Source organism: Myotis davidii, unplaced genomic scaffold (assembly GCF_000327345.1).
Source record: "Myotis davidii unplaced genomic scaffold, ASM32734v1 scaffold49, whole genome shotgun sequence".
Lineage (NCBI taxonomy): Eukaryota > Metazoa > Chordata > Mammalia > Chiroptera > Vespertilionidae > Myotis > Myotis davidii.
Window position 1 is genome coordinate 2,949,616 of NW_006300375.1, and position 24,551 is coordinate 2,974,166.

General features: G+C 35.2%; 1 protein-coding gene across 1 annotated transcript in view; it reads left to right on the top strand.

Annotated features, from left to right (window-relative positions):
* PCLO (piccolo presynaptic cytomatrix protein) overlaps positions 1 to 24,551 on the top strand; it is a 296,737-nt gene that overhangs the window by 200,170 nt on the left and 72,016 nt on the right. The window contains 1 exon segment of the mRNA XM_006777145.2: positions 6,304 to 6,429. Coding sequence (XP_006777208.1) covers positions 6,304 to 6,429 — 126 coding nt within the window.

Below are 24,551 nucleotides of genomic sequence, written 5' to 3' on the forward strand. Positions count from 1 at the left end.
GACAGCCGCTCCTCAGGTACCAGCCCCTTTCCGCATGCGCTCGAGCCTCCGTACATTTGCACTTTACTTCCGCAGCTCCTGACTCTCAGTGTGCTTTTCTCTTTCCTTCTAGTTGTAGAATTTCCACTCAGCCAGCCTTCCTGTAGTTCTGGATGATGTCCGTTTTGTCTTTTTGTTGTATTTGTGAAGTTGTTGTAGGAGGCAGCAATTTCAGTGTTTACCTATGCCGCCATCTTGGTTTCTTGTAATTAAAACTTTTAAGATCTACACTCATAGAAACATGATAAATAATATAGTATTATTAATATAGTCATTATGCTGTACATTACCTCCCATCCTCAAAATTTATTAATTTTGTAACTAGAAGTTTGCATTTTTAACCCCCTCACCCATTTCCTGCAACCCCCACCGTTACCCTTCCACCTCTGGTAATCACAGATCTGTTCTCTGTATCCATGAGTATGGTATTTATTGTTTTTGTGTCAGTTTGGTTTTTGGGGGGTTTTCTGGTGTTTTTTATTTTAAAGTCCTCATATAGTGAGAAGAGACAGTATTGTCTTTCTCTGACTGACTTCTTTCACTTAGCAAAATGCTTTCAAAGTTTATTCATGTTGTCAAAAATGGCAAGATTGCCCTTTGGGTTTTTTTTATGACTGAATAATATTCCATTGGGTACATAGACCACAATTGTTTTCTCTATTTATCTGTCCATGGGCAGTTAGGTTGCTTCTGTATCTTGGCTATTGTAAATAATGTTACAGTAAACATGGGGATGAATATATCTTTTGAATTAGTATTTTCATTTTCTTCAGATATACCCAGGTATGAGGTTGCTGGGTCATATGGTAATTCTATTTTTAATTTTTTTAAGGGAAATCTATAATAGCGCACACATTTACATTTCCATCAATAGTGTACAAGGGTTCCCTTTTCTCCTCATTCTCACGCACATTTATTGCTTATCTTTTGTAATAGCCATTCTAACAGTTATGCAGTGACATCTTAAAGTCGTTTGATTTGCATTTCCTTGCTGATTAGTGATATTGAGTACCTTTTCGTGTACCTAATGGCCTTATATATATCTTCTTCAGAAAAATGTCTATTAGATTCTCTGCTACTTAGTTGTATGAGTTTTTTTTACATATATTTTAGATATGAACTCCTTTTTACATATTTTATTTGCAAATATTTTATCCCATTCAATTGGTTGTCTTTTCATTTTGTTGATGGTTTCCTTTGCTGTACAGAAGTTTTTTATTTTGATATACTTCCACTTGTTTATTTTTTATTTTGTTGCCTTTGCTATCAAATCCAAAATATCATTGCTGAGACAGATATCAATGAGCTTATTATTTATGTTTTCTTCTTGGAGTTTATGGTTTCAGGTCTTATATTCAATTTTTTAAATCCATTTTGAGTTCATTTTTGTGTGTGTTATAAGATAAAGGATCAGTTTCTTTCTTTTGCATGTGACTTCCCAGTTTTCCCCATTCCATTTATTGAAGAAACTGTCCTTTCCCCATAGAATATTCTCATATTCTTTGTTGTAAATTAATTGATCATATACGCATGGTTTATTTCTTGGCTCTCTATTCTGTTCTATTAATCTGTGTCCATTTGTATGCCAGTTTCCATAGTTTTTATTTTTATTGTTTTGTAATATTGCTTGCAATCAGGGAGCATGGTGCCACTAGGGAAAATATTTTATTTTTAATTGCCTTTTATAGAAGTATCATGCAAACCCCTCAAATTTGATTTTTATGCTTGTAATTTTGTCATTGCCTTACATAAGCTAAAATAAAGGGGGGAAATCCTTATATTATTGCATGACTAAAATTTGCATAAAGGCTGGCAGTCCTGGGAAATTTTCTTGGTGGGAATTATTTCTGAAGTGTTTTAAGAAGAGTAAGGTCTGTGCACTTTTAGTAAAATTTCTTTACCAGTATATGCATCATCTGCCATTTAAAAGATGTTTAAAAATCTAGAATACTAGTGTCTTTTGATATATCTTTGTGACTTGTCTTTTTATTTCCCATGCCAATGGCCACTTCAACCCTATGGCAAGCCAACTTGGACAGTGGCTTTTAACACCATCTAACATTTTCATCTTAACATTGTTCACATTACATTAGAAAAGATAAGTATGAACTTTTACTCATGGAAATGAGATAAAATCAAATCTTTCATATACATAAAGGATACATATTTACACTAGGAAACATGATACTACAGAGTAATTGGATGGATTAGAAAAACCTAATGGGAATCGCCGAGTTTGTAATTTGATGCTCAGTCTTAGAGTTGGATTCAAATTGCGTGAATCTGGTATTGCCATTTTGATGTTGCTGGAAGCAGTCCAGTGTGGATTGTCTTTAAGGCAATTGATGTGCTTAATTGTGTTTGTAGGAATCTTTTTCTTACAATGAGCAAAAATTAGTAAAGATAAAGGACAAATAGTGAAATATTATTTAGTTCTGAATGTTCAAGTATTAATGAATTAAGGTAGAATTTGGCAAGATACAAAGATGTTACAGTGATTTTTTAATATATTTAGTTTATTTTCCTAAACATTTACACGGATAATTTATAACATAGAAATTAGTAGGTGAAAGAGTATAAAAATAAACATTCACAGCCTTACTCAGGAGTATAATTAACATGTAAATTATAAAAATAGATTTAATTATAAATTGTAAATTGTAAACTATAAAAGTATCTTTCAGAAACTTTTGCATTAGTCTTATTACTTTATTAGCATTAATATTTATAATCCTAATCTTTTCTAATTAATATTTCTTCTTTAGGCCAATTAATGACATGACTACATTTATACAATATATCTTCATTTTGTGATAACTTTTTTATGAATGATAAACTACTATTAATTTAAAGACTACTTATCACTGATAAAAAATATTGCTTTCCTTGATGCTTAGATGTGGAATATGATAGTGTTGAAATGAAAAGTATTTTAATTTTGTTCAACCTTAATGCTTTTAATTAAAACATCATAATATTTTCATGTATTATTTTAGTGATGAAAATAAAAACAATTTGTAATATTTTAAAATTTTACAGCTTTTCTTAAAACATGTTAATAAATAAATATTAATGTAGATTTAAACTGAAACTTTAAATGCAAATTTAAAGATTGTTATATGTTCATGTTTATTTTATGCACAGTTTATTTTACTTTACTTTTTATTTCAGTTCTATTGTGGTATAATGTACTTATAATATTGTAAGGTAATTAAAATGTACATCATGGTTATTTGATTTATGTATACATTGTGAAAAAGTACCCTCTATCTAGTTAATTATCACATTCACTAACTCATATTTTATCTTTTTGTGTGTTAGAATATTAGTTTTGGTCTCTAAGCAAATTTCAAGTTTATAATACATAGATATATGTACCCCTATCCTATGTTCATTGCAGCATTTTTATGGTTGCAAAGACATGAAAATATATGTTAGAGGCCCAGTGCACAAAAATTTGTCCCTCAGCTCGGCCTGTGCCCTCTCGCAGTCTGGGACCCCTTGGGGGATGACCACCTGCTGGCTTAGGCCTGCTCACCAGGGGGATTGGGCCTAAGCTGGCAATCAGACATCCCTCTGGTAGCCCGGAAGTGCTGAGGGATGTCCACTTGCCAGTGGGGAGCAGGCCTAAGCTGCAGTCGGATGTTCTTAGCGCTGCTGAGGAGGCGGAAGAGGCTCCCACCACCACTGCTGTACTGGCAGCTGTCAGCCTGGCTTGTGGCTGAGCAGAGCCCTCCCTGTGGGAGCGCACTAACCACCAGGGGGCAGCTCCTGCATTGAACGTCTGTCCCCTGGTGGTCAGTGTGTGTCATAGTGACCAGTCATTCCCAGTCTTTCTGCTGTTAGGGTCAATTTGCATATTACCCTTTTATTATATTGGATAGAGGCCTGGGCCATAGGAGGGAGCCAGCTGGTTTGCCCTGAAGGGTGTCCCAAATCAGGGTGAGGGTCCTGCTTGGGTTCCTGGCCAGCCTGGATGAGGGGCTGATGGCTGTTTGCAGCTGGTAACACCCCTTTCAGGGTGGGGGTCCCCACTGGGGTGCCTGGCCAGCCTGGGTGAGGGGCTGATGACTGTTTGCTGGCTGGTCAAGCTCTCCCTCTCCCCCCATGGGGACCCTTGCCCCATGGAGGTTTGGCCAGCCTGGGTGAAGGGCTGATAGCTGTTTTCAGGCTGGCCACACCCCCTTTAGAGTGGGGGGTATCTACTGGGGTGCCTGGCCAGTCTGGGTTGGGGCTGAGGGCCATTTTCAGGCTGGCCAAGCCCCCCTGGGTACTGAAGGTTAATTTGCATATAGTTGCTCTGATTGGCTGGTGAGCGTGGCTCAAGTCATAGCAAAGGTACGGTCAATTTGCATATTTGTCTTTTATTAGTGTGTGTGTGTATGTGTGTGTGTGTGTGTATGTGTGTGTGTGTATGCACACACACACTAGAGGCCTGGTACATGAAATTTGACCATAGGTAGGGTCCCTAGGCCTGGCCAGCAATCAGGGCCGATCATGGCCTTCCAGCTGCCAGCAAGGGCCTCCCTTCATTCCATGCTGCCCCCTCGTGGTCAGTGCATGTCATAGCAAGCAATCAAACTCCTGGTATCCCAGTTGAACTCCCAAGGAAATACTTTGCATATTAGCCTTTTATATATATAGGTAATGGAATACTACTCAGCCATAATAAAAGATGAAACTGCCATTTATGACAACATAAATGGTTTTTGAAAATATTGTACTAAGCGAAATAAGTCAAACAGAAGTAAAGAACCATAGGATTTCAGTCATATGTGGGATATATAACTGAAAGCAACAAATGAACTAACAAGAAAAGCAAACAAAAACTCATAGACACAGATAACAGTATGGTGGTTACCAGGGGGAAGGGGGTTGGGGAGTAGTAAAGGTGATCAAATATACAATGATGGAAGATTTGGCTTTGAGTGATGGGCACATAATGAAATATACAGATGATGTATTATAGAATTGCATACTTGAGACCTATGTAATTTTATTAACCAAAGTTACTCTAATAAATTTAATTAAGAAAAGATTCTCTCTTTATCTGTAACCTTTGGCATTTTAATTATGATGTGTCTTAATGTAGAGCTTTGGGATTTACGTTTATTTCTTTCTCCAGGTTAGAGAAGTTTCAGTCATTATTTCTTCAAATAGGTTTGCAGTTCCTTACCGTCTTTTTTATCCTTCTGTTACTCCTATGATGCCAATTTTGTTGTAGTTTAAATTGTCCCAGAGGTCTCTTAAACTATCCTAATTTAATTTTGTTTTCTTTTTGCTGTTCTGGTTGGTGTTTTCCACTGCCTTGTCTTCCAAATCACTGATTTGATCTTCTGTTTCATCTAATTTACTATTGATTGCTTCTAATGTGATATTCATTTTAATAATTGTATTCTTTATTTCTGACTGGCTCCTTTTTATGTTTTTTACCACCATTTTTATGTTTTATGTTACATTGTTAAACTTCTTACCGAGTTATTCTACTCTTGCCCTAAATTCATTGAGCATCATTAGTACCAGTGTTTTGGACTCTGCTTCTGGTAGTTTGCTGGTCTTCATTTTGCTTAGTTTTTTTTCTGGAGTGTTGTTCTTTTCTTCACTTTAGACAAGTTTCTTTGTCTCCACATTTTGGCTGACTCCCTGTGTACGTTTCTATGTGTGTTTGTTTCTAGGTAGATCTGCTATGTCTCCCAGTCTCGGTAGAGTTGCCTTATGTAGTAGGTATCCTGTGGAGGCCAGTGGTGCAATCTCCCTAGTCACCAGAGCCAAGTAAATAATAATGCATATGTTATGATCATGTTTTCACTTTGTCAATTATAATCATCTGTACATTTGGATTATGTCATCTCAATTTATGATAGTCTTTACTATCTTTTTGTAAGCAAAATGCTCCTTAGTTTTATACGTAAATTGTATGCTCTGGAGTTTCTTACACTGGAAACATATTCACATAAATTTTTAACAAAATAGCTGGTTAATAGGGACAAAGTCTTAGTATGTTACTGAAGATAGCTGAACTTAAAAAGTATTTGTTAAAATCAGATTAATTATTACAGCTCCTACTAAGATCTCAGAAAGTTCTATTTTATATAAACTACTATGGAAATCAGAAAAATGTTCTTTTGTTATTGGGGTTCAGTTCCAGTATCCATGTTCTAGTTAACTTCTGAGCGGCAAAGCCCACTTTGCACCTTATAATTTGTGATAATTGTTGTCCCTTCTTAAATTGTTAATAATAATTTTTTTGCTTCTTCAATACAGGTAATGGATTAGGAATTAAGATTGTGGGTGGTAAAGAAATCCCTGGACACAGCGGAGAAATTGGAGCCTATATTGCCAAGATTCTTCCTGGGGGAAGTGCAGAACAGACAGGGAGACTTATGGAAGGTAAGAATAAGGATGTCAAATAAAACATATGAACTCATTAAAAATGAAGCAATTTAATGTGTAAATTTTCTATTTTTTTACTGTCTAGGAAAGCCTTTTCTTACGGTTAATTGTAAAATTCTTATGTAGTAATATAGAAGATATGTCCATAACTATATTCATTTTATGTTCAATTGCATTGTCCTTTTGGCAAGTGGTTTGCTATGGGAATATGTTGCTTAAGAAACAGTAATTAGTCAAGATTTTTCTGACAGGCACAATAGTATAAATAAAAGGTTCTGTGGTTGTAGAGATTAATGTTTCATAAATTACAAGATGATCAGTTTCTTTCACTAAAATATGACAGCTTGATTTTCAAAATGCATAATGATAATTTCCACTTGTTAATTAGATAATGCAGTCATTTGCATTTCCAAACCATAGCACAGATAATAGTTTGGAAGTTTTCAGTGATATTGTTTATAATGAACATTTTTTATCATAATGTAGCCTCAACCTATTCTTTTATTTTTGCTCTAAATTAAATACTTATTTGAGAAAGTGTTTTTTGTCATTTTAGAGTTTAATAAAATGTTGCCTGTTACTTGTTAAATTTTTAATTATATTAAAATTAGTTACTGTAATGTCTTTAGTGGAATGTATTGGAACCCACCAAAATGTTTCTGGATATTTTGATAGACTATTAGAATAAACACAAACTTGAGGAAGTATGTATTCACCACAGTGTTCTGCTGGAAAGAGTCTGCACATCTCTTGCCAACTTCACATTCAGGGTCATGACATTGATAGCTTGAATTGGCCCTAGTGAGAGAATCTATAGCACGGGAATAGGCAGATGCTATACATCAGGCCATTTTGTTTGTTTGCTTTTTTGTTGGTTGGTTGGTTAGTTGGTTGTTAGAATGCCAGTATAGCAGGATATCACCAAATATGTAGCTATTCTAATAGTATTCATAAAACGAAGGAAGTTAGAAGTGTTAGCCAGATAGTCAAATGGACTAGACTAGTGGTTGGCAAACTGCGGCTCGTGAGCCACATGCGGCTCTTTGGCCCCTTGAGTGTGGCTTTTCCACAAAATACCACGTGCAGGCATGCACGTACAGTGCGATTGAAACTTCGTGGCCCATGCGCAGAATTTGGTATTTTGTGGAAGAGCCACACTCAAGGGGCCAAAGAGCCGCATGTGGCTTGCGAGCCTCTGTTTGTTGACCACTTGGTATGAATCAAGATAAAATAATTATGAGCAAATCATTTGGTCTGTATGAATTGTCTCTGACTGTCATCCTGTCATACCCAATGCTACTCTTTTGGTGGTGCTAGTTAAGATACAGGAACTGAGGCCGAAACCGGTTTGGCTCAGTGGATAGAGTGTCGGCCTGCAGACTGAAAGGTCCCAGGTTCGATTCCGGTCAAGGGCTTGTACCTGGGTTGCGGGCACATCCCCAGTGGGAGATGTGCAGGAGGCAGCTGATTGATGTCTCTCTCTCATCGATGTTTCAAACTCTCTATCTCTCTCCTTTCCTCTCTGTAAAAAATCAATAAAATATATTTCTAAAAAAAAAGATACAGGAACTGAGACTCATGTTTAAGAATGGTAGTGTTATGATTGCTCTCATATAGCATACTCCAGAAGAAATAGATATGCTATTTTATTTTAAAATGGAATATGCAGCAATGACTGTGCATGATATAACTTGAAAGAGATATGAGAATGATTTCAAGATAAAATTACCCTTCTTTGTACTTACATGCTGGAAATTGGCAAGTGCTACAAATTGAGATGATTTTAAACACAATTTCAAAAAGCATACTGTGATGAAGTAATGCTCCTTGTATGTGGTAACTTATGTGGCCATTTAAATTCGTAGATTTAAATTAAAATGAGATACAATACAAACTTACTCAAGAGAGAAAATTGAAGTGCACCTTTGATTTTACAAACACAAGGACTGCCACTGATTAGAGTCCAGTTCTTGCATAACCCACACGCAGAATTTTTTATTGATAATTCCTAGCTTTGCTTCATTCTTAGAACATAGGTAGTTTTTCTGTTAGGATTATGATATTATTTTTACTATCAAAACTTAAAGTCTGACTTTGAAACATGAAATATTTTTGAGGAGTAACTTCGACATATAATCAATCATTTACTTTCTTCCATCCTTGTGTTCTATGCCACCAGGCTGCTAGAAGGCCGTCAGAGCAAATGTCTATCCATAAGCATTCACTGTGTTTAGACCAGTACACTCTCTTGTTTTATATATGTATGTACGTGTGTGTGTGTATTATAAACTATTATGTGTGTAGTTATATATAGATATTTTTTATATATAGTTGTTAATATATATGTATATTATTTGTTTTGCCCATAATTATGTGTTTCATTTATACACGATATCTTTAGAGTCCTCAGCCACAAAGCCCTAATATATTATTACAAAATTTCAAAGTAGTAGATTGGTTGAGGCACAACTCTGCCTGAGGTGAGGAATTTCTATAATAATAATAATACCAATTTTTTATCAATGGATTTTAAAAAAAATTTCAAATACTTTTCATGACTGTTGATTTTTAAAATTTATTTATTGAAGGTAATAAAAATGGGTAACTTTCCATGAAGTTAATTCTTTTCTGAGAAAAAATTATATATATGAATAGATAGATAGATGTTTGTGTTTTTGTGACTTAACTTCTCCATCTATGTAATGAATACCAGGTAGATATAGGGGTTGATTTGATTTCTTCTGAGTATATCTTTCTGCTTTTATGAATGCAAAAGTATATAGACTGAGCCTTTATGATTCAGTAATTTCTTCCAGCTGATTTAATACATGACTGACAATTAGGTGACTATAGAATTCATAGACTCTACATTTTTCTCCTCAAAACTATGAAACCGTTGCTCAGAAACAGTTTGAGTCTATTGTTTTTTCTAAGTCTGGTCATTTCTCCTATAATAGGCTTTACAGACTCCTTATGTTCTGACATGTTAATACTCTTGCAGTACTAAATTGCTTAGACTCTGTTAATTTTTGGACGGCAAGAGTATTTTTCAATTTCTTCTAGCTTTTTATCCTCTGGATTTAAAGCATACTGACCAATCATGTAGGTTTTCTGATGTTCATAAGCCAAGTGCTATTCTGAAAGTACTCTCCTTATGTAACTAACATTAAATGGATACGAAAAAAAAGAAGAAAAATCCCAAGTATACTTTCTGAGTCACTCCGCTGTTCATTTTTTGAAAAGAAATTTTTATTCAACCTCTTTTTGAAAAATCTTTCTGAACGAGGCTGTCTGTCTTGTTAAATAATTTAGGAGAAATTTGTGTTTCAGAATGCTGAGAATTAGCAATAATTATTACTCTACTCAATAAATTAGGCTACATTCAAGAAATTAGTTTTAAAACATTCCTAAAAATAAAACCTATCTTTCAAATAAAAAAAAACCATTCCAAATATTACTTTGTATGCCATCCCCTGAAATAAAAAAAAAAAAGACAGTTGAAGAGGGTTCCATTAATCAAAACTTCCTGAACCAATCTTTTAGTATTATAACAATCTGCAATGATTTTCTGAAGGAACTCAGGCAGTCAGATCCTGTAGGGATCCTATCTTCCAATATTTTAAATTTTATTTTCCAGGAACATTTAGTAAACATTCTTAGTCAAATACTGAACAAAGAATGATCTTTTCCTACCTATCATTTTTCCTTTTAATGTACAGAATCAGTTTTCTTCTACTGAGAAAACGAAGACAAAAGATCTGGAGAATTAACCTACAAATCTAATTAAGTTCTAAAGTGCCATTTCTTGTTTTTTGCTTTAAGATTGAAATTTTAACTATTTTAGACTAATAGTGTCCGGGCGGTGAAATGTTCAACATTGGGGATTTAAATGGTATCTGATATCTTTTCATTTTGGGCCTTTGATATTGCTACTTAGAACTAATTTGAGCATCTAAAAGCGCACTCAAACATATGGACTTTGAATGTGTGTTTACAGCTTGCCATTTCCATTTTAATTCCTTAGACAAAGCATTATAAACTTTTTTTGTATTATAGTATCAAAACAAATTCAATATATTCAACACTTTATATAATGGCCTCAAAAAATTAGATGCTTCCTCTGTGATAAACTTACTTTTTTCTAGACTCTTTCTCTGGTGAAACTTACTGAATGTCATTACAATTTTAGAAAGTTTTGAATTTATGACATGCTTTAAAAACCCCATGTTCATTAATTCATATTACCCTGTGGGTACTCCCATTTTTCTCAGATCAAAGTTCCAACCATCTCCAAATTTGGGAAGTCCATAATACAATTCTCATCTCATGACAAGCACAGCCTTTACTTTTTATCTGACAAAGACCTGGCTCAGTCCTTCCTGGTGCTCCTTACCACATTGTGCATATATCTGTTGTATCCCTTAACCCTGAATTCTTTTGTTCTGCATATTCAGTTTCCTTTCATAGTGCCTAATAAAACAAGATTTCAAGCAATATACATAGAAAGGAGTGATAAAGAATTCCTTCTTGCTTACAAGAATTGGGTGCTTATTAAGATGTCATTCCTCATAGGGTCACGTGCAGCAAATAAACTGATACGCATAGTCACACTCTAGTATTTGTAAAGAGCAATGCACACTTAAGACAGCATCGATATTTGATAATAACTTTTGATTATTTTTTAAAGAAGATGTACAAATTGGAACCTGCTTCCTCCGGATACAGGTTCTTAAAACTTTTAGATTAACTGCTCATTAATTTACATAAACTTTTTTTCTGTTCTTTGTTGTTGTTGTTGATATCTTGAATTTAAATTCAGATATCGGGAGTGGGGATAGGAAATTGGATTGTTACTGATAGAGATAAACCCCTCCAAACTGGAAAATGCAGCACCAGTGCCCTAACTGGTTTGGCTCAGTGGATAGAGTGTCGGGCTGCGGACTGAAGGGTCCCAGGTTCGATTCCAGTCAAGGGCATGTACCTTGGCTGCTAGCACATCCCCAGTAGGGGGGGTGCAGGAGGCAGCTGATCAATGTTTCTCGCTCATTGATGTTTCTAACCTTCTGTCCCTCTCCCTTCCTCTCTGTAAAAAATCAATAAAATATATTTAAAAAAAGAAGAAGAAATGCAGCACCACTTCCCTGTGCAGTGCAAAGTGTAAGAAGGGGTTTTTTCTCTGGCAGTTCTCTAGCCCAGAATCTCTGCAGTCATTGTGTTTGCTGGGTGGTTGAGAGAGAGTGACGGGTACAAAACAGGAATTTTAAATTAGAAATTAAAATCTCAGTGTCCCTATGGACACAGACAGTGGGATAGTTTGGGCCTGGGGCTGGAGGTGGGGGTGAGCTGGAGGGGGTCGATGAGGGGGAAAAGGGGACATATGTAATACTTTCAACAATAAAGATAAATAAATAATAAATAGAATCTCAATTTTAACTCAAGGTAGTGTTATCGGAGAATTGTGTGGATTGCCTTTCTCTGTTGCTAGTGGGAGTGGGGTTTTGGGGGCACCATTGGAATAAGAATTTCCGGAGACCCCCACAGGATATGAGATGTGGTAGAAAGCTTTATTTGTGTGGAATTACATCCATCTGTTTCTGGTTCATTTGCACTTAAATAGTGAGTGTATTTTGCTCTCAGTCTTATAGTTTTTACTGAAACAACTCAGAGGTTGATTTCTTCATTACATGGTAACCAAAAAAGTTAGCATTTGATGTGTACTAATTCATTAAAAGGGGATGTGATTTTCTTTAGTCTGAGCCCCCTCTCAGTCAGGAAAAATGCCTTATAAGATTCACACAGCTTAATCACACTCATCATCTCCTTTAGTGAGGCTGAGAGAGCTTCTTGGAATTTGTGGTTTGATGTATGAAATTTAACACTTAACTGCTGACTTGTACTTTACATTATATATGGCAAGTGTACAAAAAAAATTGGAGATAATAATATGGCAAACAGCTATGTACCCAGCTTACTATATTGTATTAATACTTTGCTGTATTTTTCATATTTTTAGAAAAGATAAGGACCTATAAATCAAATCTGAAGTCTCATGTAATCACCTCACCTCTCCCAAACCTCTCTTTATGCTCCAGAATAAACCACTAGACTTAACTCATTTACTTTTCTTTACAATTTTATGTATTAATAAACTACGTAAGCATTCATTTTGTTTGTTCATAAAATTTTATTTATGAAATTTTATACAAATATCTTGCCACTGTTTAGTTACATAACATTTATGAGATTTATTCAAGTGGTATATGTAGCTCTAGTTCATTTATTTTAGCTAAGGGGCAGAATTCTATTATTGCATTTCTCAGCTATAGTTTAATTTAAACATTCTCTGGTTACTTTGGTTATATATGAGGATTTTTTTTTCTTTATGCTACTCAAACAGTGCTATAATTAATTTTTAAAGTAGTCTCTTTATGCACATATTCAGGAGTTTCTTGTATAGTACAAGTTACATTTCTGGGTTATAATGACTATCTTATTAGGTGATGTAGGAACTGGTGTGTGGTTTCTTCAACAATAGTTGGTGTTTCCAAATTGCTCCCCAAAGTGGTATATTATGTATTTTTACGTCCATCAGTAGTAAATTAATGTTCTTGTTTCTCTACGTCTCTGTTCCTCTTTCTCTACATTTGCTTTTTTTAAGATATTGTGCCATGGTATGCTATTGTCGTTTCACTCCCCTTCCCTTCAGAAATGTTGAGTATGATACTATTTTATTACTCTTGTTGCTTCTTGTGTTTTCTCAGCTGTGATTTGCTATTTCTTTTGCCTATTTTTTATAAGTGGATTTCTTCCAATGATTGTTTATGTATTTTAAATTGAATTTAGGGAATCTTTATATAGTGAACATAATCCTTTGTCAAGTATGTAGGCTGTAAATACCTTCTTCCAGTATGTGGCTTGTATATTTAGTTTCTGGTTTTGTTTTGTTTTGCAGAAGTTGAAACTTTATGTAGTCAAATTTTTCATTTTGTTTTCATGAAGGTTTATAAATATTCTATATCATTTAAGAAGTTCTTCTTGTCCTAAAGTCTTTAAAATACTCAAGAGTTCTTTGTTCTAGCCTGCTGGTCTGTTTGTCTATCCTTATATAATGTCACACTGTTTTAATTCTATCTTTATATTAAGTTTTGACAGATAGTAGGTGACTTTACCATAATACTGTTTTTAAAAATTCTCTTGAGACAATTATTGACCTTTGATCTTACATGTACATTCCAGAATCAGCTTGTCAATTTTCATGAAAATCTCTGTTGAAGTTTGATAATGATTATATTGAAGATATAGATTAATTTGGAAAATAAAGATTTTATATTGAGTCGTGTCTATTTGAGTTTTCAGTGGATTCGTAATGCTGGACCTTTGTTCAACCTAAAGATGTAATAATTTCATTCTGAATCAATACAGTAAAGTTAGAACATTAAAAACAAACAAACACATAGCAATTGTTAAATTTAATAATTTATTATCCCTTTACAACTTATAACATTATATCTCTAGAAAAGGAAAAGTAGAAAATATAAATAAAACGAAATTTTGTTTGGGAAATATAATGGGCCAAATCTAATCATTTATGTGTATTTCTTTGACTAACTTTTATGTCATCACTGGATTTTTTGAATTTGTTCTCTAAATTGTGTTTTCCTGGTATTGTGTATCATGATATCATAATTGTGAAATATTATATGGGCATGATACTTTTTTTAATTTAGAAGGCACTGGGGGCCAGGTGGAGCCTCTTTCTTGAAGAGACACACCAGCTTCTAGCCTGGTCTGCTCTTTATTTACTTGAATACACATTTGCCCTTTAGCAATGCGTACAGGCAGATCAATGCTAAGCAGGGTCAGGCCTGGTAGTACTTGGATGGGACATGATACTTTTAAAATTCAAAAATTTTATAACAATAAATCTATAGGAACTAAACATCTTTTAGCCAATGAGCCAAAAATAATTATTTGTTTATATTGATAGGTTGTCCAACTGGAATTTACTTTAATAAAGTCCTGTGAAGATAACATATTTATATTATTGGTAGTATTGGTAATTAAATCAAATTTGTTTGGAAAATTTTTGGAAAGCTGTTTGGTGCTAAGATAGGAATGTAGTGTTGGGATCTGAATGTAGTTTCAAGAACCTTCTTAAGGAATCAGTGGGAACATAGGAGAGCAAAGAGTTAAAACCAGTGATATCCAATGATTGCTTGTGGATTTAGCCAGACTTATATGGAAAGTTAGGTTCTCACAGGCCATTAGGGATATAAAGAAATGAGTTCATCTTTGTTTGTCCATATGCCGTTCTGTGAGGAAATGTGCTTGTGTTAGAAATTTTAACTCATGGATATGTTTAAATGTGTTGTTTCAGTGTAGGTGATATTGGTACAGCCAGCTAGCTCTTATTAAAGATGACCTTGACATGGTTTTGGGCAAGAAATCATGGTTGGATTTATGGTTGAGAATCCGTGTTGGAGTGAAGGTGAGGTTAGCTGTCTTTAAAGTGGTCGTTTTGGTTTTAGAAGTTGGCCTCTGGAACTCCCTGTCATGAAGAAGTCTACAGTAGGAGAACTAATTCCAGTAGTATCGCTAGAAGTCACACTCCTGTGTAACTTAAGGGAGAATGTTCCTAGGCAAGAAAGTCTCTATTTCTGCTTATGCTTTTTTGGCATATGTTACAGATGGCATGGCAGTGATCAAGGTTGGCGATCAAGACACACACCACACAGATGAGTGAGCTTCCTTGCTCTTGTTCCAGGGGGATAACCAGGTATGGATTGGTAATGAGCATGAGATTCTCACAATTCCCGCAAGTTGGTGTGTTAGGTACACTTGACACAAGATCATACTTTATGTTAATACGAAGGTTTTCTAATAAATATTTAGGTAACTATCTTCTGGGAAGAAAATATAAAATTTGAGTATCTGGACTGGTAGGTTGTAATATATTATTTTTGGGATGCAGTGATCATACTTACTTTGTCAGGATATTAATGATTAGCTAGCTATATTGCCAAGACAAAGATTTATTTTGAAATTTATCAGAAGAAAAGTATGTTTGAGTTATATTTCTGATAAGAACATAAAGAAAACTAAATAATTGACCTGATTTGCACATTTTTAGTATTTGTAATACTCCAAACTTTCATTTTATTGTTTTTATCAACAAGGGTGACATACATACCTTGAAATATTTATGTATGGTCTGGTGGTATTGCTTTTGTATTTAAATTTCTGGATTTTTCTAATCAATGAGCCATAGAGCAAGCTGCATTTTGTTTGTGGGTGAACTTGGAATGGTTATTTTTGAAGCAAGGATGCTGAACACTCTAATAACCATACTAAATCTCTAACTGCCAATGCTATGGCATCTCTGATATATAGAGAAAAATGTTTTTAAAGTCTGGTATTTCAATATCAAGATTTAAATTCAGCTCTGGCACTTAATACCTGGATAACTTGTTTAACTTTTGGTATCTTTGTGTTCTCCTTAGGAAATTGGGATAATAGTAGTCGTTGCAAAATTGTTATCAGAATTAGAAATAATGTTTCAGAAACATGTAATGTAGTGTTTACCATGGTGTTGCATGTACTAGTAAGTGGTGAAAAGACTGTGCTTACCTTCACTTTGGAGGTCTTTGATGGTGAGAAGAACATTTGCTATACTAAGCTTGAGTTCTGTGTCCCCCATATCTGTACATGCTTGGTAACTGACCATGGTCATGTCTGCATTCTGAACTACAGGCGCATAGGTTATTTATAATGGAAACAACACTAAACTTGGAATCGTAAGACTCTGAATCAATGCCATTTTCATGACTTTAGGCAAGTTACTTATGTTTCTGAGACTCCCTTTGTGTCATCTGTACAATTAAGAGGTTTCAACCTACCTCACCTGTCCGCAGGGTTAACAGTGAGTGTGAAAGATGCTGATGTATTGTGTGTATTTAGTTAACTATACCACACTAACTTAGCTATGGGAGCTATTTTGTTGAGGATAGATATTTTCATAGATGACTATTAATCTTATAAATTTTAGGCTTTCTGTAAGGGAGTCTTGAAATACCAGAGGTATCTGCTATAATGGCATATTAATTAAAATATCAGACCTAAATAAGTAATAAATAGATGAAAATGCCTGAAGTGATTAAGCCATTTATCATATAACTATATGACCTCCTCACTATAAAACTATAGTTTTGGCTAATCATTTAAAATTGTTCTAGGGTCTCAGACCCGACCTCGGTGCTACGTAGGCTCTTTACCTACATTTTCTCCAAAGGACCACCTCACGGATTCCTTAGTAAGTGTCGGAGGCCTCCACCGGGAGAAAGGTTCATTTCAGCCCTTGTAGGAGTCAGAGCCAGTGGGGCAGCAGGGCAGGGGTTGGGGCGCTCCATGGATGCTTCCCTTTCACTAAATAAATGAATGAATAAATAAGTAAATCAATCAATCAATAAATATTTCTAAATTTTTTTTCTTAACAATATATTAATCAGTAAATCTCATGCTCTGATTAAAACCTTTGAACATGCATAAAACTGAATATCTGTTCATATAATTTCCATGGTCTATTAGTCACTGAAAATATATTAGTGAACAGAATCATGATATAGGTGTCAGATGTCTGGCTCCCAGTGTCTGGGCCAATCTTTCTCATCATTTGTTTTGTGTGTGACTTTTGAAAAATCACAGAAACTCATTGGGTCTTCAGTGTTAAATGTGAGTGATCTTCCACAAGACCCTTCTATAATGCATACTTAGGAGCCACCTCACTGATGAAGAGTTGTGGGGAAGAGATTAAGCCTTGAGAAGAAACATATAATTAAGGTTTAGAAGGGGGAACTGAGAGAATGATATGTGAAGCACTATAAGCTGGGTGTTTTACATGATGGAAGTTCAATCACTAGAGTTAAGAATCAGAGGTTAATTATACGGGATTGAAAAAAACAAGAAGAAAGATCAGAATGGATAAATTATGACACTAATAAAACTTAAGTCTCAGGCCTTCTCCATCAATTGTACTGGCCCCTTACAGGAAGCTTCTAAGCAATATGTGATGTTTGTGGTGCTAATCAGAATTTTAACATTTGTAATTTTTTGTGTGTTTTCTTTTGTCTTTTTAATGAATATTCACGTGTATCTAATATTACTAGGATGTCCACAATCTTAGATGATTTATTACAATTGTATCAGCTTCAGGCCTTACAAAATTTGAATTCATTCCTGTATTAGATGTCATTTCTTAATTGGAAAAAGACATTGAGGTACTTACAGCAGAACTACAAGAAACTGCTGATGTACAATAACAATATACTGGAAAGGCAGATAGGAGTGATTAATGTGGAGTAGAGGTAAGATTATTAGGAATACTGGAAATAATAAAGACTGCAAGTGGATCAAACATTTATTCAGTAGCCTGGTTGGAATGGCTCAGTAGTTAAAGATCGACCTATGAACCAGGAGGTCATGGCTCAATTCCTGGTCAGGACATATGCCTAGGTTGCAGGCTCAATCCCCAGTGTGGGGCATGCAGGATCAATGATTCTCTCTCGTCATTAATGTTTCTATCTCTCTCTCCCTCTCCCTTCCACTCTATAATTGATTAAAAAATGTATTTTGAAAAGCCACATTTATTCAGCAACTATTCAGAAAAACATTTATTCTGTACAAGTATATCCTAGAAATGATATAGAATAATAGGATTCTATCTTTTATTAAAAGTGCCTTCAGCCTGGAAATGCAGAGGATAGATGTTCTTTAAGCCATCTATATATATAAAAGCCTAAGCAACCGTTATGACAGAATGATGGAATGACCAGTCAACCAGTTGCTATGATGCGCACTGACCACCAGGGGGCAGACGCTTAAGGCAGGAGCTGCCCCCTAGTGGTCAGTGCACTCCCACAGGGGGAGCGCCGCTCAGCCAGAAGCCAGGCTCATGGCTGGTGAGTGCAGACGCGGTGGTGGGAGCCTCTCTTCACTCTGTGGCAGCATTACCGAGCAGCAGCAGCGGACCAGGATGAGCGCGAGTGGTGAGGTGCCTGGCCCTGGCTCTTCCCTGGCCGCCTGCCATTTGGCACACTGCTACATACCCCCAAGGGGTCCCGGATTGTGAGAGGGTGCAGGCCGGGCTGAGGGATACCCCCTCTATTATAATAATTATATAGTATCTTTGAATCAAAAATAAACAAAGTATAAAAACTTAACTTTATATTCACAGCAATGACCAAGTTGTAATATTTCCAGTGATAACCTCTTGAGTTATGATAAAAATAATTGCCCCTTCTTTGTCAAAATAAATATTTTATTTTCTTATATTATAGATAAGTATATTTGAATTTTATTTTTGTTCTTAAATTTTGGGAGATTTTATAACTGTTTCGGAAATATAATTTCTTTTTTTGTCTGATTTTACTAGTATACCTGATTTAAAGTTACACCTCAATAATCAAGGCAAAGTTCTACATATTTTATCTGTCAGGTAATCTAATAAAATGGAATTTATATTGTCCTTATATATGTGCTCAATGGAAATGATGATGATTTTGCCATTAGTTCAGGTAGCACCGGCATTTATTAGGAAACAATTTTCCTAGTATAAAGTGATGATATTTTAGGTTAAAATGTATTTTTTGTACTAGGATCCATTTAAATAACATTAAAAATGGATCAGTACAGAATGCATGAATATAAAAAAAGGTTAAGAACATAAAGGTAAAGGCCTTAATGATTCACTAGGGATACTTAACGCAGAGTAGGCAGTAGTTAAGCATTTCTCATACACAGTTATGTCTTTTATTCTAGCTTCCAATGCCCATTCAATTAACTAGGAATCTCTTTCTAATCACGAGAGTATTTTGGATTATTCTGTTACTGTTAGTTGCTCATGGTATTCTTCAGATTTGATGGTATTAATCTGTTAATGTCATTTAATTAAAAAGTCAAAAGAAAAATTCATTCTGAGTTTTCTGTTTTGTTTTTCAAGCCTCACCCACGGATGTTTTTCCATTGATTTTAGAGAGGGGGAAAGACAGAGAGAAATATCAGTGTGATAGAAACACGTCGGCTGGTTGCCTCCTGCACGCCCCCGACCAGGGCCTGGGGTCATGGAGGAGCCTGCAAATGAAGCATGTGCTCTTGACCGAAATGGAACCCAGAACCCGTTGGTCTATAGGCCAATGCTGTATCCACTGAGCCACACTGCCTAGGGCCATTCTGAGTAGTTTAAAAAAATAGATTGGGAAATTAAACTAAGAAAAGTTTATAAATCTATGAACTGTAATCTACTTTGGATTAGATAATTACATACCTATCATTAGAAAACTTAGTTATATTATTTTCTTGGGATCAATAAAATTTTACTCATCTACCCATACCCGTTCTCCTGTCTCATTCAGCACATTATGTTTTAGTCTGTTTCAAATAGCATATCTAATTCTAAACATCATAAATGATAGCCAAGGAGTGACTTTGACATCTATTCCAATCCTCTCAGAAATTTTTGGAGTGGAATACAATATTATTTTAATGGTTATAGTGATTACAAACAGAATGCTACCATGATAATATTTCTCAAGTTCAACCACAAATATGGCTAATTCTATTTCCACTAGAGGCCCAGTGCATGAAAATAGATGCACTGGAGTGGGGGGTCCCTCAGGCCGGCCTGCTCACAGTCCAGGAGCCCTCAGGGTTAGGAGGCAACCTGGCCATCAGGGGAAGGCGATGCCTCCATCACACCTCTGCTGCTGCTACTGACAGCAGCGCAAGCCTCGGCAGGCCCTGGTTACCTGAGCCTTGGGCAGCCCTTGGCAGCTGGGCAGCCACCATCGGAGGCTTGCCTGCGCCTTGGGCATCAGCTGGGCAGCTTCCGTCCAAGGCTTGCCTGCGCCTAGGGCTGGCCCTGGGCGGCTGGGCGGCTGAGGGTGGGTCCCTAAAACTAACTCTCTACCTCCTATTCCTTTCATTCATCCTACATTCTTTTCTTTTGTTTCTTCATTTTAATTAATACTCTTAACATGAGCTCTACAAATCTTTACAGATTTTAAATATACAATGCCATGTTATCTACAGACATAAAGTTGTTTATCTAAAATTTATTTGTCTCGCAAAACTGAGATTTTGTAGTATAAATTAATTAGAAACTATCTCCCCATTCCACATCCCTGGCAACTACCATTCTATTCTTCGCTTCTGAGTTTGACTATTTTAGATACCTCATATGAATGGAATCGTGCAGTATCTGTCCTTCTGTGACTGGATTATTTCACTTAGCATAATGTCTTCAAGGTTCATTCATGTGAAGATTTAAAAGATTTCCTCCTTTTTAAAAGCTGAATAATATTCCATTGTATGCACAAACTACATTTGCTTTATCTATTCATCTGTCAATGGATAGTCAGGTTATTTCCACAGTTTGGCTGTTTGTATAGCACTGAAATGAACATGGGAGTGAGACTATCTTCATGTTCCTGATTTCAATTTTGGGGAGAGATAAATACCCAAAAATGGAATTGCTTGATCATATGGTATTTCTATTTTTAATTTTTAGGAAACATCATACTATGTTCTATAGTGGCTGCACCATATTGCATTTAACAGAGTACAAGAGTTCCAATTTCTGCATCTCCTCACCAATTATTAAATTTTGTGTTTTTGACAATAGTCAACCTAATAGATGTGAAATGATAAATGATGGTGGTTTTTATTTGCATTTCCCTGATCATTTGTAACACTGAGCAACCCTTCCTACATTATTTTTTGTTCCAGTATGGCCCTGCTTAATTTATTATCAACATGCATGTAGAAATGTGATACTGACTTTTTTTCTGGGAGTGGAGTAGAGAAAATAGATGAGAAAGATAATCAGCTTTTATTTCATTCCTAATTACTGTTATTTACCCACCACAAAATGATTTATCCACAAGATCTTTTTATTTATTCAATAATATCTTCAATGATTACAAGCCTGAGTTCTCAAATAATATTGTCATATAGATCATGTATACAATTTATAAATTATCTTTATTGTAATTAAAATGACATTATAAATAATTTATGTGTTCATTGTGCTATATTTTACATATTTGAACGCTTTTTATTCAGGTAGTCTGGCATGTATATTAGTTGAATGAGTTTCCCTTTTAACTGATACTAGCTTTGGCCTTAGAAACAGTTAGATGGAGTTCATATTTCTTGTAATACCATTAAGTAACTTTGTGAAGTTAAAAAATTCATGTTACCTCATGTTTCATTTTTTCTAATATATTGTGTAAAAAACTAAAAGGAGAACATCTACAAGGATCTTGCCTGATTTATAACAAGTTTATAAAATAGTTGTGAAGTGCTTTTAAAACATTATATAATTTAATTTATGTATGCTTTCTTTGAAGACCTTTTTATTATTGACCATTAATACTGCAAGATATGTGATAATTGATTTTCTTTACAATTATTTTTTTATTATTGAAGCTAAATCTGTTTTAGATCTACTAGTGTAAAAGTCTTTGTCCCAAATATTTTCAATGTACTCAGACTTAAAAAAGAAGTATGGATAAGCACAATTCTTAGTCTTTGATTTATCTTAAATAATTTTTCTATTGAAAATGTGAGAATTTTTTATTTTCTTTTTTACTGATTTTATTGGGTGACATTGGTTAATAATCATATAGGTTTTAAGTGTACATTTCTATGATACATAATCTGTATATTGCAGATGATTTGACCACCCAAAATCAAATCATCTTCTGTCACCATGTATTTGGCCCGCTTACCCTTTACTCCCCCCCCAACCCTCTTGCCTCTGGTAACCACCATATTGTTGTCTGTGTCTATGAGTTTCAGTTTTATATCCCACATCTGAGTCAAATCAATGGCTATTGGCTTTTTCTGACTGACTTATTTTGCTTAGCATAATTATTTATGATGGGCAAGACATAGAAACAGCCAAAGTATCCTCTATAGAAGATTGGATAAAGAAGATGTAGTACATATATACTATAGAATACTATTCAGCCATAAGAAAAGATCAAATACTACCACTCGTGACAACATAGATGCATCTTGAGAATTTTTAAATATGCAAATTTATTTCACCTGAGAATTATATATGTAAGCCATCTTTTGCTGATTTTAATGACTTGTTCTTTACAAAAAGTGTGAGTGAAAGAAGAAACATGGAAAATAAATTGCTCAAAATCACTCCCTAAATTAATGACAGTCAATATAGAACTTAACTTCAACAATTCTGAACTATTTAAAAATATACCCAAGCTCTATAACATTTCTCTAAAGAACTCTTTTTTTTTTTGGTTAGTCCTCACCTCAGGATATATTTTTCCATTTATTTATTCTTTTAGTGGGAGGGGGAGAAAAAGAGAGAGAGAAACACCAATGTGAGAGAGACACATTGATTGGTTGCCTCCCACATGTGCCCCAACTGGGGCTAGGGATCAATCTGCAATCCAGGTATGAGCCTTTGACCAGGTATCCAACCTGAACCACTTCAGTTCATAGGCCAACACTCTAACCACTGAGCACAGTGGCCAGAGTATTTCTCTAAAGAACTCTTTTCATTTCTCTGCCCAAGTATGAAAATGGAGTATATTATCATAGCATATACTTTTGCTTAACAATCTTTTTTATTTATTTTGGGCACACATCTACTCAATATAAAATATACAGTAGCTTAAAGCAAAAAAGTAGAAAACTACCCCAAATCTTCCACATGTGTGTACTTAATAGTAATGAAATTTGGAAGAATATAAATGTATAACATTTACATTAGAAAGTCTAATGAGCCCAGCTGGTGTGGCTCAGAAGTTGAGTATTGTTCTATGAACCAAGAGACTGTGATTCTATACTGGTCAGGGCACATGCCTGGGTTGCTGACTTGATCCCCAGTAGAGGGTGTGCAAGAGGCAGCCAATCAATGACTCTCTCTCATCATTAATGTTTCAAGCTTTCTCTCCCTTTCCCTTCTCTGAAATCAATAAAAATACATTTTTATAAATGTCTATTGAGTTTAATTCTATTATCAAATAGCTAAGGGTCTGTATAGAATGAGAACTGGAGAATGAGGAGAATAGCAGGTACAGGGAACTTGCTTCAATGAAAGTAGCTCCATTTTTGTACATTTTGAATACTGAGGCACTGTTTTAAGGTTTGTTTGAACTATGGGTTCCAAGAGTAAAAATTATAGCAATAATAAATAATGACAATGACAAAAATGGCAATGTTATGAGATTCACTATTCAACAAGATAGTTTCCAGCCTTAAGATTTTATACATATACATGAGTTCTCTCAGAAAATATCCGATCTAATAAAAGAATAATATGCAAATTGACCATCACTCCAGCACACAAGATGGCTGCCCTCATGTTAGCCGCCTCAAGATGGCCAGCAGGGGAGGGCAGTTGAGGGGGACCAGGCCTGCAAGGCAAAAGCAGTTAGGGGCAATAAGACTGGCAGGCAGGCGAGCAGTTGAGAGCCAGCAGTCCTGGATTGTGAGAGGGGTCCCAGATTGGAGAGGATTCAGGCTGGGCTGAGGGACACCCCCCACCATGCACGAATCTCATGCACCGGGCATCTAGTATATGTTTTATTATATTATTTTTTTCTTTATCGAAGATTTCCTCCTTCTATACTTTTCCCCCTTCATTCTTTCCTTTCTTCAACCCATCTTTCCTTGTTTCCTTCTTTCGTGTTAATGTATAATAGGTTAAAAATGTAAAATATAGAAAATGTAATTAAAAAAATAATAAAGCCCAACTGGTTTGGCTCAGCAGTTGAAGACTGACCTTTGAATGAGGAGGTTACAGTTCTATTCCCGGTAATGGGCACATACCCGGGTTGTAGGCTGGATCCCCAGTGTGGAGTTTGCAGGAGCAGCGGATCAATGATTCTCTTTCACCATTGATGTTTCTATCTCTCCCTCCCTCTCTCTTCCTCTCTGAAATCAATAAAAAATATATTAAAAAAATAAAATATAATAAAATCCATTCATGTACTAGTATATATTTCTCTTATATTAACACTACATAACTTGAAAATGAATGCGTAATTAACATAACAGATGTAGACAACATATTGGACTCCTGAAACTCATTT